This window comes from Lynx rufus, unplaced genomic scaffold (genome assembly GCF_022079265.1).
Source record: "Lynx rufus isolate CCGP_SWC_20201006 ecotype Redwood Valley unplaced genomic scaffold, mLynRuf1.p SCAF_7, whole genome shotgun sequence".
Classification (NCBI taxonomy): domain Eukaryota; kingdom Metazoa; phylum Chordata; class Mammalia; order Carnivora; family Felidae; genus Lynx; species Lynx rufus.
The window spans coordinates 96,415,604-96,431,183 of NW_025814889.1; the positions used below are offsets into that span (position 1 = coordinate 96,415,604).

General features: G+C 41.8%; 1 protein-coding gene across 2 annotated transcripts in view; it reads left to right on the forward strand.

The window, feature by feature from the left end:
• The window catches only part of TPH2 (tryptophan hydroxylase 2), a 103,796-nt gene that overhangs the window by 50,441 nt on the left and 37,775 nt on the right, over positions 1-15,580 (forward strand). For both annotated transcript variants that reach the window (XM_047066612.1, XM_047066613.1), the window contains exon 8: positions 13,332-13,458. In XM_047066612.1, the coding sequence (XP_046922568.1) occupies positions 13,332-13,458 (127 nt within the window). The remainder of the gene's footprint in view (positions 1-13,331; positions 13,459-15,580) is intronic.

The window sequence follows — 15,580 nt, forward strand, 5'->3', positions numbered from 1 at the left end:
ACCTATATTGAAAGGTTACTGGTTTTGCTAGAAGTGGAGATATCTCCTTCTCCCCTTATGTAGCACTCAGGGCACGGATTCTGCACATCACCATTGTGCGGCTACATGCTTTGATCGGCTATGATCACACGCCACTTTGTCACTAATTGAGTATTGAAGTTTATAAATGATTTCCTTTAAATAAATCTATTGGGTCAAATTCAAGGTTATTCCAACAGCAGCGTCCTTCTCACTCAGTGGAAGGAGAGGGAAAGATGCAGAGATCCAGGGTGCATGGGTATGTGAGCATCACCCAGCACGTGAATTGTGGCACAGTCATTTGAGAAGGCCCACCATCTCCAGGTCTCCTCTCTGCCTCTCGGGGAAATCCACTGTGACTGTGTCATAGTGCACCCTCTGGCCACCTCATCTTTTAGAACAGGGTTTCTCATCCTCAGCACTGTTGACAATTCTTCGTTGTGGAGGGCTGTCTTGTGCCTTGCACGATGTTTAGTAGCATCCCTGGCCTCTATCCACTAGATGTCAAGAGCACCCTTCCACTGAGGCCAGAGGTGACAACCACACATGTCTGCAGATACTGCCAGTTGTCCCCTGAGGGGGGCAACATTGCCCCCAGTGAGAACCACTGTTCTAGAAGAAATCTGACAGGTCATGATGACGTTGTTGCTCTGTCTGCCAGTTATTGCTCTCTTTTCTTTGAGACGCAGTCTGTAGACTTTGTTTCCTTTCTGAAACATAAATGCTGTATAGCATTCCCTTGTTTAACCTCCGTTGTTCTGTGTTGTGTGTAGAGAGAAAAGTCTGATCTCATTAAACTGTAACTTCTGCTTCTCTTTCTGCCTTCTGCAAAACCGTATGCTCCGGTCACACTGCACTTCTCACCATACCTGTGATCCTGCTGGTTCATGCCCCTGCCCCTTTGCACAGGTGGTTCATTCTACCTGCAATGGCTCTGGTAAAATCCTTTTAATTCTCTAGATGAAAGCTCAGTCACAACCTTCTCTGTGAAGTTTCTTCTCATCGGAGCTGGATGATCCTGTAACACTTTGTGTCACTTCGATTATGGCACTGACAACACTGAGTGGTAATTAATTGCATGTGTCAGTCTCCTTCATAAGATTGCAATGAACTCAAAGCCGGTTGGCACAGGCGGTGTGGAAGCAAGGAGGTCAGACTGAGGGAGCAGTGGATCCCCAAACCTGGCATATAAGGTGAAAACTGAGTCCTGTGTGGGCTGAAGCCGTGGACAGTACTGCTATCAGGAGGTGCCAGGTTCGAGATACACTCAGAGGCCCAGACCCAGTCAGAGATCCGTGGAGTGAGGGAGCACAGGGGAGTGAATCCTGCGGATTTATTTGAGGCCCTGGGCATGCACGGTGTATTGGTGAGGCCTCTGTCGGAAAGGCTGCAGCCCTGTATTGGGGAGTGTCCTCCCCTCTTCCCAGTGGCTTTACTCTGATTTCAGGGACATGTCTGGACACCCTTTGACCAATTTTTACACATTCACGGTCTTCAGGCAAAATCCTGAACCTTTACTGGTGCAATTATAGGCAGCAACTGAAACTGTGAGGATAAGTCACTTGGCTCAGAGGACCCTCTCTTCAATCACACCCAGTAAGGGGCATCCTATCCTGCTCATCTATTTTGTGTTTGGGATAAGGATCGTTTCAGAATAAAAAAGTGGTTATTCACTGTGAAGCTGGAGAAGAAGGGCAAAAGGAAATGTGCAAGTTGTCCCCACCTCCCCCTTATTAAAATGAGGGAAAAAGAGCAAGAGAGGGAAGGAGGGAAAGAAACAGAGAGAGGAAAAGAGGGAACCAGTCTGCACTTTACATGGTGCTAAAAAGGTATATATTTCTGCCTTGTGTAACTAACCCCAAATATTGTCCCACTTAAAAGGCAGGAAAGCTCATTGTCCTAACTTAAAAATAATGTCATTCCAGGGTGCCTGGATGGCTCGGATCATGATCTCTCAGTTCGTGGGTTCGAGCCCTGCATTGGGCTCTGTGCTGACAACTTGGAGTCTGGAACCTGCTTCAGATTCTGTGTCTCCCTCTCTCTCTGCCCCTCTTTCATTCATGCTCTCTCTCTCTCTCTCTCTTTCTCAAAAATAAATAAACATTAAAAAAAAATAATGTCATCCTGTGACATGTTCTAAGTTCTATTTGAACTAATATTTAAAATATTACATTAAGAAGAAGTTCTAGGAGATTGGCAACTCCTGCCAAGCACTAGTGCGGGTCTCCAAGGGACTGCCATGTAGGGGGATGTGTCATTCATGTCTGACATGAATGACATGTCTCTCCTTCCCCAGGGAGAAGAGTGGATCAGGGAGGCATCAGCATCCCTGGGTTTGTCTCTAGAAGCTTCTTGCTGGAGTGGCTGTGATTCAGTTGAGGAGTCTCAGGCATACTGGGAGGAGAAGCAAACTGTAGGCAGGGACCTTTCCCTCACTCCCTGGTTTGGTCTCTGACATCAGGCTTCTGGTTCTTACAAGGTGCTTTGGATTTTCAGATGCAGTATGTATTCCACTCTCCCTAGCTCTGCTTTAGTTCCTTTGATTTCTCCTCCCTGGGCATGTCCTTCCAGGGGATCTGCGGTCTCTTGCTCATAGTTTCTACAGACTCCTTGAATGTGTTTTGTGCAAGGTGGTTGTTGAACATCTGCTAACCGAATTTGCATGTGCACATGTACTTGTGTATATGATTTTCAATTACATCTGGAGTCCTGATGCCCAGTGGTATCTTAGAAATGCAGAGCTCTATTTTTTTTAAATTTATTTATTTTGAGAGAGTGAGTGAGCACGTGTGCATGAGTGGGGAGGGGCAGAGAGAGAGAGGGAGAGAGAGAATCCCAAACAGGCTCTTCACTGTCAGCATGGAGCCTGATGTGGGGCTCCATCGTGAACCATCAGATCATGACCTGAGCAGAAGTCAAGAGTTGGACGTTTAACTGACTGAACCACCCAGGCACCCCAGAGCTCTTTTTTTTTTAATTTTTAATTTTTAATTTTTAATTTTAGCAAGAGCATGAGTGGAGGAGAGGGGTAGATGGGGAGGGGGAGAGAGAGAGAGAGAGAGATTGAGAGATTGATTCTTTTTAAAAAAAATTTTTTTTTTAACGTTTATTTATTTTTGAGACAGAGAGAGACAGAGCATGAATGGGGGAGGGTCAGAGAGAGGGAGACACAAAATCTGAAACAGGCTCCAGGCTCTGAGCTGTCAGCACAGAGCCTGACGCGGGGCTCAAACTCACAGACTGCGAGATCATGACCTGAGCCGAAGTTGGCCGCCCAACCGACTGAGCCACCCAGGCGCCCCGAGAGATTGATTCTTAAGCAGGGCATGGAGCCCGATGCAGGGCATGATCTTACGACCCTGGGATCATGACCTGAGCTGAATCAAGAGTCAGAAGGTCAACCAATGGAACCACCCAGGCTCCTCTTTAATAAGAAATATAGTTCAGGATGCCTGGGGCTCACTCAGTTGGTTAAGCATCCGACTTCAGCTCAGGTCATGATCTTGAGGTTCATGAGTTCCAGCCCAGTGTCGGGCTCTGTGCTGACAGTTCAGAGCCTGGAACCTGCTTTGGATTCTTTGTTTCCCTCTCTCTCTGTCCCTTCTGTGCTCGTGCTCTCTCTCAAAAATAAATAAATATTAAAAAAAGTATATATAGCTCAAGAAAACCATATTCTCCTGGGGCCAAATTTCACGCTTTCCTTCAGAAGCTGTGTGGATTGACTGAAATCTCAGAAGTGAAGAAGGATAGGGCAAGAAAACCCTATTTTCTAAGGCTACATGCACACAAACACACTCACTCATTCACTCACTCACTCACTCCTGTATAGTCTGGACTAGTTCTCCTCAACATAGGCCAAACCCACCCCGATCTAGATTTCTGAACAGAGGTGGCCGAGGCCTCGTGGTACTGTACTGGATGTCCTTTGAAACTTAAAACATTGCCAGGGCAGTGTTGAAATACACATCCATAGCACATGCCCTCTACCCCTTGTCTATTTCTCAGGGAGGAGCAACCAGGAATTTTAAATATAAATGTACATTCTCTGACATCAATTTTTTGAGGTCAAGCCAGTACAATATCTGTCTTTCCAGAAGAACTATTACCAAAGTAATAATGCAATTTTGTATCAGAAATGCCTTTTAAAAATGTTTTAGTGAAAACATTTAAAATATTCATTCTATTTTATTTTCAGATGTTGGGCTTAACATACTAGCAACAAAAATATACTTGGCACAGCATAGTATAAGCTTATTCAGTGAGGGAGTTCCTGACTCAGAGCTGCGCTGGGATGATTGATTATTCGGCACGTACTGATGTGGGTGTATCTTCTTCTGCTCTCTCCTGGTAGGCCACTTTTCAAATCACAGGGCGAACTTCCACCATTAGGACATAATTCATGACACCACTGACAAATATTGCGATGTCTATTGCTATAATACAACTAAATGCATTCACGTTGAGGAAATTCTCTCTTGTCACAGTTGAACATTTTAGGGGCAATTAATGTTATCTTTAAATATAACTGTTTTAAAGTTTTAAAAAGGCTTTGCAGTCAGGTGATTTTTCTTATAATTACTGCTGTGTTTCAATTTTATAAGAAAAATAAAAGTGAATTATTTCTGACAGTATTTTTCATCTGTTTCTAAGTAAAGTGAATGAGTTTTATGCTTAGCCTTTGCTTATTAGAACAACAGAACCCTCTCTAAAACTAGCAGAAGATGCCATTTATTTTCTTTCCTTGTGGCTCAGACATTAATCCTCATTTGTTAAGTGATAGCATCAGTAGGTAAAGACGTAGGTTTTCACATTTATAAGAAAGGTTGGCTGCTCCTCTCCTGATCTAACAGATGCCTCTCACTAGGTCTGTAATGAGAGGAAAATAGGATCTTTCCCTTCTCAATTTTCCCTCCTTGCTGCCATCTGAGAGATTCTGGGCATGTGAACTTGTCTGACTTAAGCCCTGACTGTTGTGGGTGTTTTTTAATATCGGGACTTGCTGAAGGCGAGTCCGGGCAAGGTCTTACCGCAGAGCTGGGAAGATAAGCCAGAACTTTATAGAGTTTAACCTTCATTCCTATGAACTCTCTTTAGCTTAAACCTGCTCTTTCCCATAGGAGCCTGGAGCGCAGAGCCAAGCTTCCTGCCTAGCCAACTGGCTTTCTCCACGGTGCTATTATCATTGTTGCTGTTCAGGATTACACAGAAGCATTCTGTGTTCTCAGGAAATGGCACATTCTCAGAAAGCCAATCCCATCTGGCCTCCTTTTCTTGCATTTGAACCCAGAGCTCACACCCTCAGCAAAGCAGCCATCTTCTGCTTCAGGACAAGTTTGGTTTGGGGTATTCCCAGGGCTAGTTGAGACATTAGAGGCCCCAAGACCTGAAAATATTGTCATTGTCTGTCTGTAGTAACAGGTAATTTCAACAACAACATCTGTAGTAGCAGAAGCAATAATATTTTTTACTATTAACAAGTATATATTTATTGACTATTATGTATGAGGCACGATTTTAAGTATTGTATGTGGATGAACTCATTTAATGCAACAACCTTCTGAGTTGTTACTGTTATTATTCTGAGTTTCCAAATGAGGAAACTGAGGCACAGAAAGGTTAGGTAACTTGCTCAAGGTCACATAGCTGGTAAGTGGGTAGTCAGGATTTGAACTCAAGTAGACTTATAGCGTCAGCTTCTGTGAGATCAGCCAGTATTCTACGTTAAACAGCACCATTAAACAGGGAAACTCGAAACTTCTGCATATGACATTGAATAGCTTCTTTCTTGGTTTTCTAATCACCAATTTTATAGGACATAGTTGAGAGTAACAATCTTACTTTAATTTGGTGCCAGAACCTTAACTGCTGTATGTGCCTTTTGGATGATCTGGAGCTATGCAGGTCCTCTCCAGTCTTTGGTCAGTTGGGCTACCAGTCTTTGTTAGAATCCCACCCTCTCCTTTGATCTTCACAGGGCCAGAGCCTGCCCTATTTATCAGGAGGAGACGTTTCCTCTTTCACTAGGAAGGGGGAGGGGGAGGGAATAGTGCTTCACTAAGGTGTGGAAATGCAGCTAGAAGGCTGCTGTGTTTGTCTTCTCAGGTGGAAGGACCTAGGGGCTGCAGCACCTGAAATCCTGGCCCCACTATCAGCTCTCCACATGACTGTAGGCAGCCACTTAACCTCTCTGTGTGAGGGATAATGAAATAATGCTTTGATCTTTGCAGAGAAGAAAAGCTTTATATAAATACCAAATAGGTCCACTCTTTCTTGGTACCTCTTAAATTCCTGGGGAGGCTGACAGGTCTCCTAAAATTCCAGCTTAGTTACAAGGCCACGTATGTTCCTTAAGCCTGGACTCCCAAGTTTTCAATCATAAAATTGGGTCTAGTTTTGTGAGGTGCCTAAAAGCAAAAATACCCCTAAGACTTTTTATAGAGCCTTTTGTCTCAAGTGCCCCAAGCACTCTAACAATAGATATTCCATGAAAAATGAAAAGTCCTATACATTATTTAAAGCCTGTGCATTTTGAAACCAAACTGTACCTAAGTGTCTGCTGGAGCTCTGTTTCTGTTCTTTTAGGCTGTTATCCGTAGTGACTTGGGGTAAAGACTTCAAATATATATAAATATATATTAGTGGATTCAAAGCAGGATTCCTTCCTACCCACCTCCAAGGTTTGCCTAACGCCACACCTGAGCCACAATTCATGTTCCCTCAGTGCCATGTAGTCAAGGAGAAACTCATTTATGCACCTTCAGGTGTGGAAGACTGAGATGGCCTGGGAGAATTTTTTTTCAGGAATATTTGCATTTTTAAATTGCAAGTTCAGAAGAAGAAATTCAAAGTGATTGAAATTATTAGGCAGGGAAGACGTAACCACTGGTCATACCTCTTCACTGCTGTGCAGAGAGTTACATCTATTGACCTGTACAGAAGCCACCACCACCAAAGAGAAGGAAAAAGGGATCTACATTTCCCACACATGTTCTGTTGGGTGGACATGATTCCACTCATTTTTATGAGGGAGGCAGGGCTGTCATCATTTTACAGGTGGCAAATCCAAAGTTCAAAGAAGTCAGGTCGTTTCCCTGTGGCTCTACAACTAGGAAATAGCAAAACCAAGACCTAGTTCAATGCCCTTATGCTACACTGGAAATTAGGAAAACTGTACTTGCGAGCCACTTGGATTTACCTCTTTATGGAGCCGGAGAGCCCCATCATCACCACTCCATTCAGTTGAGTTGAAATAGCACTTATCAAGTATCTATTATGTGCCAGGTGCCCCAAGACGAACATGGCATGACATCTGTCTTGGAGAGGATTACTAGATCTTGTTTAAGTGATAAAATATCTTCCGAAAGGGCAAACTTGCTGAGGTACAGATGTAGGTGTAAGTATAATTTAATGTAATATGATTAATGATACAGAACTTGTTGGGAAATAATGTTTTCAATGGGTTATCTTAATCCTTGTTCAAGAGCTCCATGAGATAGGGACCCATATAATCTCCATTCTAAAAGATGAGCAAACAGTCCATCTGTGCTGTCCAATGTGGTAGAGACATGGCTATTTAAATTTATTAATTAAAATTAAATAACTATAAATTTAGTTCCTCAGTAGTGCTAGCCACATTTCAAGTAGCTACCATACTGGACAATGCAGATAAAGAATATTTCCAGCAGAAAGTCCTATTGCACAGAACTGCTCTAAGTCATTTGCCTATGCAGGAATGTGGGAAATGGACTTGGGTCTGACTTCAGAGTATATACTTTTAACCATTATGTTATACTGTGTCCTTAATATTTAGTGAAATTTGGGGAGGGGGCAGAGAAAGAATTCAAAATTCCTTACTTTTTCAAGGAATAAGAAATATCTGAGATGATGGGGGAACTAAAGACATATCAATAGTTTCCCTTGCAACCCTTTTATGGTACATGTAAGAGCTGCAAACTGTGTCTCTCACTGGATCAGGAAAGTTAGTACTTGCTGTTTGCCCTTTTATGGAACCATAAGGTGGCTTTCTAAGAGTTATTCTAGGATTATGTCTTATTTACTTTTAAGCCTCACTTCCGAGCATAGTACTTGGTACATAACAGGCATACAATAAATGCTTCTTGAACAAAATTTCAAAAAAGATAACTATAATATCTTCTGTCGGTCTCAAAAGAATTGTAGTGAAGAAGAGTAACATTGGTGGCCTTCCTGATGATTCCTAGGGGGAAAAAAGTAAAGATTTCCTCTAGGGCAATATCCAAGTGCTCAGCTTCACAGAAAGAGGGCCACGTATCTATTTATCTATACTGCAATAGGGATAGAAGAGGGAGTGATCATAAGGGCTGCCTAAAATTTTATCTGGGCCAGATTTTACAGTATGCTATTTTAAATCTAAACCAAAGGAATTCCGTATTTGGCTCCAAGGAGATCACTGAAGGAAAATTGCCTCGATACCAAATGAAGTCCTGTTATCATCTCCTCGGTGCAGTAAAAACAAACCAAGTCACCCCCTTTTCAACGTGTCCCGGGGTGTTATCCCAGATTACTTGCACTCACCCACCAAATGTTGTGTGAAAGCTGAAAAAGATACCCAATTTTGCCTCCCAGCTCATCCTCCCGCACCATTTCACCAGTGCAAACTCCTCACCCCGCCCACTCATCTTGCTTTCCTTCCCTTCATGATTTAGCTAAAGCGTTGGCTTCTGTGTCATTTAGAACAAACAAAAACTATAGAAATATGGTTTAAAAGACAGTTGCACTGATTTGGGATGGGAAGCAAATGTTGGATGCTGGCTCACTGCGTCCTAAAGGCTTTAATTTACAGCAGAAATAAAAAGGAGTTGTTCAACACGTAGTGTGAGGAGTCAGCTTTGAAAACTGATAAGAGGAGAAAAATGCCAGACTCATTTTGAATGTGAACTTAACAACCAGGACCCTTATTTCCCCGTAGCAAGATGATCGCAACTTTCTTAGAATGATTTAAGAATTCCCCTGAGGCACTTTGCCCAGGCCCCTTTGTGGGCCCATTTCAGCAGGCTTTAGAATCCTCCTAACAGGGCTTATCAGAGAAGATTCCAATTTAGAGCAGCAAAAGTTTAGAGTCTGATATCAGCTCTAGCTTTTCTTTTTCCTTTTTTTTTTTTCAAAAGGAGACATGATGTTTTACAGTGTTAACAGTTTTGAAAGGTCCTACATTTCCAGTGAACAGAGCGCTTTTGTGAAAAGCCTTCTGAAAAGCATTATTCAGGCGAAAATGCATCAAAGCGATGTGAGTTAAAAAGAGAAAAGTTTGCCGATGTAGAGATTGGAGGCAGCATGTGCTGACAGGTGCAATTATAGCCAAATAATTGAATCTTTTTAGAGAGATCTGTTGTGATAAGGCAATAGTTGTGGACTCACCTTGGAACCCTGTTCATAATTAGATACTCAGGGGTCCGGCTGTGGACGATACAACCAATGGAGGGATCGTGAACTATGTTATATGCAGGACAGAATCACTGTTGTACTTTGTAAAATAGGGCGAAATGGCATGATTTCAGCCCAACGGAACCTAATTAATACAACGGTTGGAGACAAAGCTCAGCCTTTTCCCTCAGACTCCCAACAGTCTGTAACAGTTTTCAGCCTCTAAAAATCATAGTCAATCCAAGCTTCTAGATCCTTTGGTGTCAAAGAAGCTAAAAAAAATGTCAATTTTTCAAAGCTAAGTAATTGCTTTTATTAGTAACATTAAAAATCTCTTTGTTGTTTGCTTGAAGAGTTTCTGGGCACTTCTGTTACCTTTGTCTACACTGCACATCTAAGCCAAAGACTGGGATAGGGAATGATCTGGTGTTAATTTCTGAGAATGTTGCACCAAAGTCATGAAAGACAATAAGCTTGTTTCTGGTCTTGAAATATGGGTGTGCAGAGTCTTGGCTCAATGAGAAGTGGACTTGCTGTCCATATTGTCCATGCTGCATGCACACTTGCTCAGGAATCTGAGCTGCAGGTCTTTCTCAGGGTCTCTGTGTGGACACAGAGCTGAGAAGAAGGCACAGACTACTGAGATACAACACAAATCATTTCTACTTATCACAGGGCAGAGGGCATCCCTCACTCTCCATTAGTAATTCTGTTAGACATCTTGCTTCAGGCTTTCCTTCTTAAGGAAATAGTGTATTCTGCCATATTGTATGATTTCTTTCTGTCAGATTTATTGCTTTTATCCTCTTCTCCATATAGTTGGATTACCTTGTCATTGCAATGCGATTAAAGGTTCTTAAGGTGGCTGAGAATTATAGGTTTCTGATAATGACACCTTAACTTAAAATCTAGGCGTTAGTTCCTTTTTTATTATAGGGAATTGACTCCTTAATGTCTTTGGATCTTAGTGTTTTCCTTCTTTTTTCCTTTGTAGTTGCCAACTTTTCACTTTTGCTTCTATCTTCATGTTTTTGAATTCCATTAGTACCTAGGTAGATAGAAGACTGTCCTCTGCACCTTGTTTGTTTATGTCACCTTCAGTACTTCCCCACAGTTTGACATCTGGTCTAGTTTTGGAATTATTATTGTCATCTTTTCTGCCTGGATAGGGAGGGGTGCTTTAGTATTTACATTATAGGCTACAATGGAGTTATTCAGATTTATCCATGGTGGGCCACTCAATCCTAATTCCAACACCAGTGCAGACTGCATGGCCTTTTATTAATTTTTTTTAATGCTTATTTTTGAGAGAGAGAGAAAGAAAGAGACATAGAGTGCAAGCTAGGGAGGGGCAGAGAGAGAGGGAGACACAGAATCCAAAACAGGCTCCAGGCTCTGAGCTGTCAGCACAGAGCCAGAAGTGGGGCACGAACCCACAGACCATGAGATCATGACCTGAGCTGAAGTCAGATGCCCAACCGACTGAACCATCCAGGTGCCCCTGCATGGCCTTTTAAAAAACTGATCACAGGAGCACGTCTATAGGGTCCACTCCCAGCATAGAACTTTTAGACCTTTAACTGAATCAAATGCACGTGAAGAAGTGATTAGCTACCTAGTGAACTATTTTTCACCACCTTTCATTATTCCTCAGTATTATGATGTCATTTCAGTGGAATTAAATTTGAGCAGCTCAAGATTACATAATCACATTGAGTGTTAGTTTCATGTCCTTGCTGCTTGAAGCCTGCTAGTAGAGCTCCAGAGCATCATCTGTTCTACAGCGGGTCTCCACCTTGGCTGTGCCTTCTTAGCACCTTCAGCGCCTTTAGAATAATGCAGATACTCTGGTCTATCCCAGAGAGTCTGACTGAATTGGTTTTAGATAGGACTCATCTTAAGATAGATATTCTTAAAAATTCTTCTCAAGGAATGGAGGGCCACTGGGTGGCAGGAAAAGAGATTCACAACATACTGACTACATTTGTACTTGTGCTAACCAACCTGGTTAAGCTCTCTCCCAACCACGTAAGCTGTGCCCCCTCACCCATCCCTTCTCATTTACTCCACATCTTCCAGTTAAAACAACAGAGCAGAAAGAGGACAGCTGTTTAAGTTGGAGGAATTTGATTTCAAATCTTGTCTTTTATTGAGACTGTGACCTTGGAAAGATAGTTAAATTTACATGAATTTTAGTTTCCCCATTTATCAAATGGGAATAATAAGTCTTCTTTGTAAGTATAGATAAATTAATATGATACAAGAGCATTTAGTACAGTACCCAACACATAATAGGAGCTCAGAATATGTTAGCTTTCTTTTCTCCCTTCTCTTTTTAATTTCTTTATAGGTCAAATGAAGGGCTCAGATAATATTTGAATTCTCCTTATTCCCTAGAATTCAATGAGTCTGATTCTCTGCCTTAAATAATATGAGTGGAGAGTAACTGCCATGTATTCTTTTCCACAAATCCAGTTCTGTGTAAAAAGAAAGCTATTGGCACACAGCTGACAGGGAATAAATTGGGAATTTCTTTTAGTATCCCATCTACACATTCTCCTTTGGCTACCCTTTCAACCTGACGTATCTGTGAAGTGGCTAGCCAAGGCTGGGGATGTGGTTTGAGTTGTGGGAACAAGATTTTTTGACTGAGTAATGCCATCTGTTTTATATGGGCATCAGTCTTGTACCCTTGACCACCATTCACTTGCTTCAACCATGTAACCACCCAATGTACTTTATACTTATGATAATAGTGGTAGCACCTGGCATTTATATTTTAGCACCTATTGAAAGTGATACACTTCAGAGGAGGCCAGGTGAAGTCAGGAAACATCTTTCAAAGACTACCTGGCTAATTACTTTTTGTCAAGAAAATAAAGTATTGCAGCTTCTCGATCCATTCCCAGAGAGTCATAGGAGAATTCATTCTAATATAGCTTGGTATCAGGGAACAGTGTGTGATTCGTGGCAATGACTCAGGAAGGCATCTGCCTTGCTTCACTGTGACACATACTTGCCTTTGCCTGATCATTTGGCTCCAAATGGAAGCTCAGGCAAATGGGAACAGACCTAAGCTTCTATTATTACCTAGTTCAGGCTGCCCAAAGCAGAGGACTGGGAAGGTTTTCCAACGTGCAGGCTCAAGGGAGTTGCCTGTGTAATAGGCAGATAAGTTCTTTATGGGAAAAGTCACTTTGATGATGACAATATAATCCCTCTGCTGTTTTCTGCTGTCCGCAAAGTGTAACATGGCAGGCAGTGCAACTTAAGTGTTAAAAGCAACAGTTTAGAAATCACCACAAGCTGGATTAAAATTTTGGCTTTATCCTTACAGCAAACTTTGTCTGTGAAGGGCCAGCTAGTAAATATTTTAGGCTTCATGGGCCATCTGGTCTCAGTCACAACTACTCAACTCTGCCGTTCTAGTCTAAAGGAGCCACACACAATACATAAATGAATGGGCATGGCTGTGTTCCAATTAAACTTTATTTATGAAAACAGGGAGTGGGCTAGATTGGCCTGCGACTGTAGGTTGCCCATCCCTGCTCTATAGGCTTTTGCACTAAGAAGTTACTTTAATTATCTAACTTTCCCTTGAGGGTTAAAAGAGACAGTATTTGTCATAAAACACTTCCCATGTGGTTGGCATATGGCAAGCACTTGAAAATAGTAGTTGCTATCAACTTATTAAAAATATCGTATATCACACAATTTAAGATGCCATGAATTGTGAGGTGTGGCTGGATTTCAGAGATGTTAAAAGGTGATAAAAAGTTTTAGAACTGATGAAATTTGGTAATGGTAATTGATCATAGTAACAAGGTTCTATTTAGGATTTTAAGTCTTGTTCTACCAGTGACAGTTTGGACTTCCTGTATAACATATTTTTATGATGTTTTTCTTGTCAGAGATACATGTCATGAACTCCTGGGACATGTTCCACTACTCGCGGATCCTAAGTTTGCTCAGTTTTCACAAGAAATAGGCCTGGCATCTCTGGGAGCATCAGATGAAGATGTTCAGAAACTAGCCACTGTGAGTTCATTTTCAATGAAAAAAACTGTTCTATTTATATCCATTTGTAAGGTAAACAAAGCTTTAGAGTCATTCATGATGATTACAAGGCAAATATTATGGAGAAGGCATGGTGACTTCAGTGATTACTGCGTTGTGTTCCTTTGATGTACAACGTGTTCTTAGCTTATCAGCCATTAAGATGTTTATATTTTATCCTTCTTGTTCAAGGAGTGGCTAGAGAGTAAATATTTTAGGCTCGCAGCTCATAAGGTCTCTGTCACAACTACTCAGTTAAGTCACTGTGATGCAAAAGTAGCCAGAGGCAGTATGTAAATGAATGAATGGTGGCTGTGTTCCAATAAAACTTTACTTATAAAAGCTGGCAGTGGGCCACGTTTGGCTTGTGTGCTGAATTTCGTTGACTTCTGTTCTAGTTCAATGTTTTTTTCCCTAGAAACATTAGGAATACTAAAAGTTATGCATTTATGAAAAAGTAGGGGTTGTACTTGAGGTTATCACTGATTAGTGAATATGGGTGTGGTCAGACACAATTTGAAGCTTAGGCTAAACAATTATTATAAGTACAAAACCAGAGAAAGATTTAATAGTTACTATGTTCTCAACAAGGTTTTTTTCTCAAAACAAGCAATATGAGAGGAAAAATGTCATGTTGGTGGCTTCCTTTAAGATGCAAATCTAGCAAGCATATCAACCTTACCTTAACCCCATTTCGAAGAGACCAGGGTAAGAAAGAACAACTTTAGCACACTCACTTACACAGGGGCCAGTCCATTTGCCTAAATGAACAAAGCTATCAGAGGAATTAAAAATGGAAGCTTAAGTTGTGTGTATTTGCTATAGATACACATTGATGTCACATCAGGCATGTAGGGATATTCTTCACTCCTACCAGGAAATACATGCTCTAGATTTCTTTTCTTTTCAAAAAAGTTTTTTGTTTTGAGAGAGAGAGAGAGAGTGAGAGAGAGAGAGAGAGAGAAGCACGTGTGTGTGAGCAAGCACAGGAGGAACAGAGGGAGAAAGAATCTTACATTTTTTTTTTAACCTTTATTTATTTTTGAGAGAGAGACACACACAGAGTGCGAGTAGGGGAGGAACAGAGAGAGAGGGAAACACAGAATCCAAAGCAGGCTTCAGGCTCTGAGCTGTCAGCACAGAGCCCAACGCAGGGCTCGAACCCACAAATTGTGAGATCATGACCTGAGCCTAAGTTGGACACTTAACCTACTGAGCCACTCAGGCACCCCACGAGATAATCTTAAGCAGGCTCCACACTGAGCACGGAGCCCGACACCAGGCTGTTACTCATGACTGTGAGATCATGACCTGAGCTGAAATCGAGAATTGGACGTTTAACTGACCGAGCCATCCAGGCGCCCCTCCTACATTTCTTAAGACAACTGGCCCTTTCAGTTCATCTTTTGTTTCCTAGTTTTCATAGAGATATAAGAAATGAGAAATGTTTTTCTAATATAAGAGAAGCAGCAGTGCAAAAGCCATGCTGTTAGTGTCAATGTAGAGATGAATAATTAGTGGGGTCAATGGGGGCTTCAGTAAACCCATTAGAGCCTACTGCCGAAGGCAGGTCCTCAGTTTTCACTGGCAGCTGCCAGACAGGAGTGCAGGCTTTGTGTTGCCAGTTCTCCAAATTTTTGAGAGAGATTGGAAATCTAGATTTCTAAATGAATTTAAATGATTTTAAGATTTTGGCTCATAAAAAACATTGTGAGCTGAGGAAAATATATTTGTAGACAGAATCAGGATCTTAACTTCCAATTTGCAACTTCTGCCCTAGGGAATGTATCTCATGTATATTGGCTATCTATTACTGCATAACAAATAACTCCAAAACTTAGTGGCTTGAAACAGCGAACATTTGTCATCTCATAGTTGGTGTTTGGGAATTCGGGAACATCTCAGCTGAGTGGTTCTGGCTCAAGGACGCTCCTGTGGTTGCTGTCAAGATGTGGGCTGGGGCTGCAGTTATGTGAAGATTTGGGAATCTTCTGCCAAGAGAGTTCACTCATGTGGCTATTGGCAAGTCACTTTCTCTAGAGCAAGTAATGGGGGAGGGGGAGGAGGAGAAAGAGAGAGATCGATGTGGGGAGGAAGTTGTAAT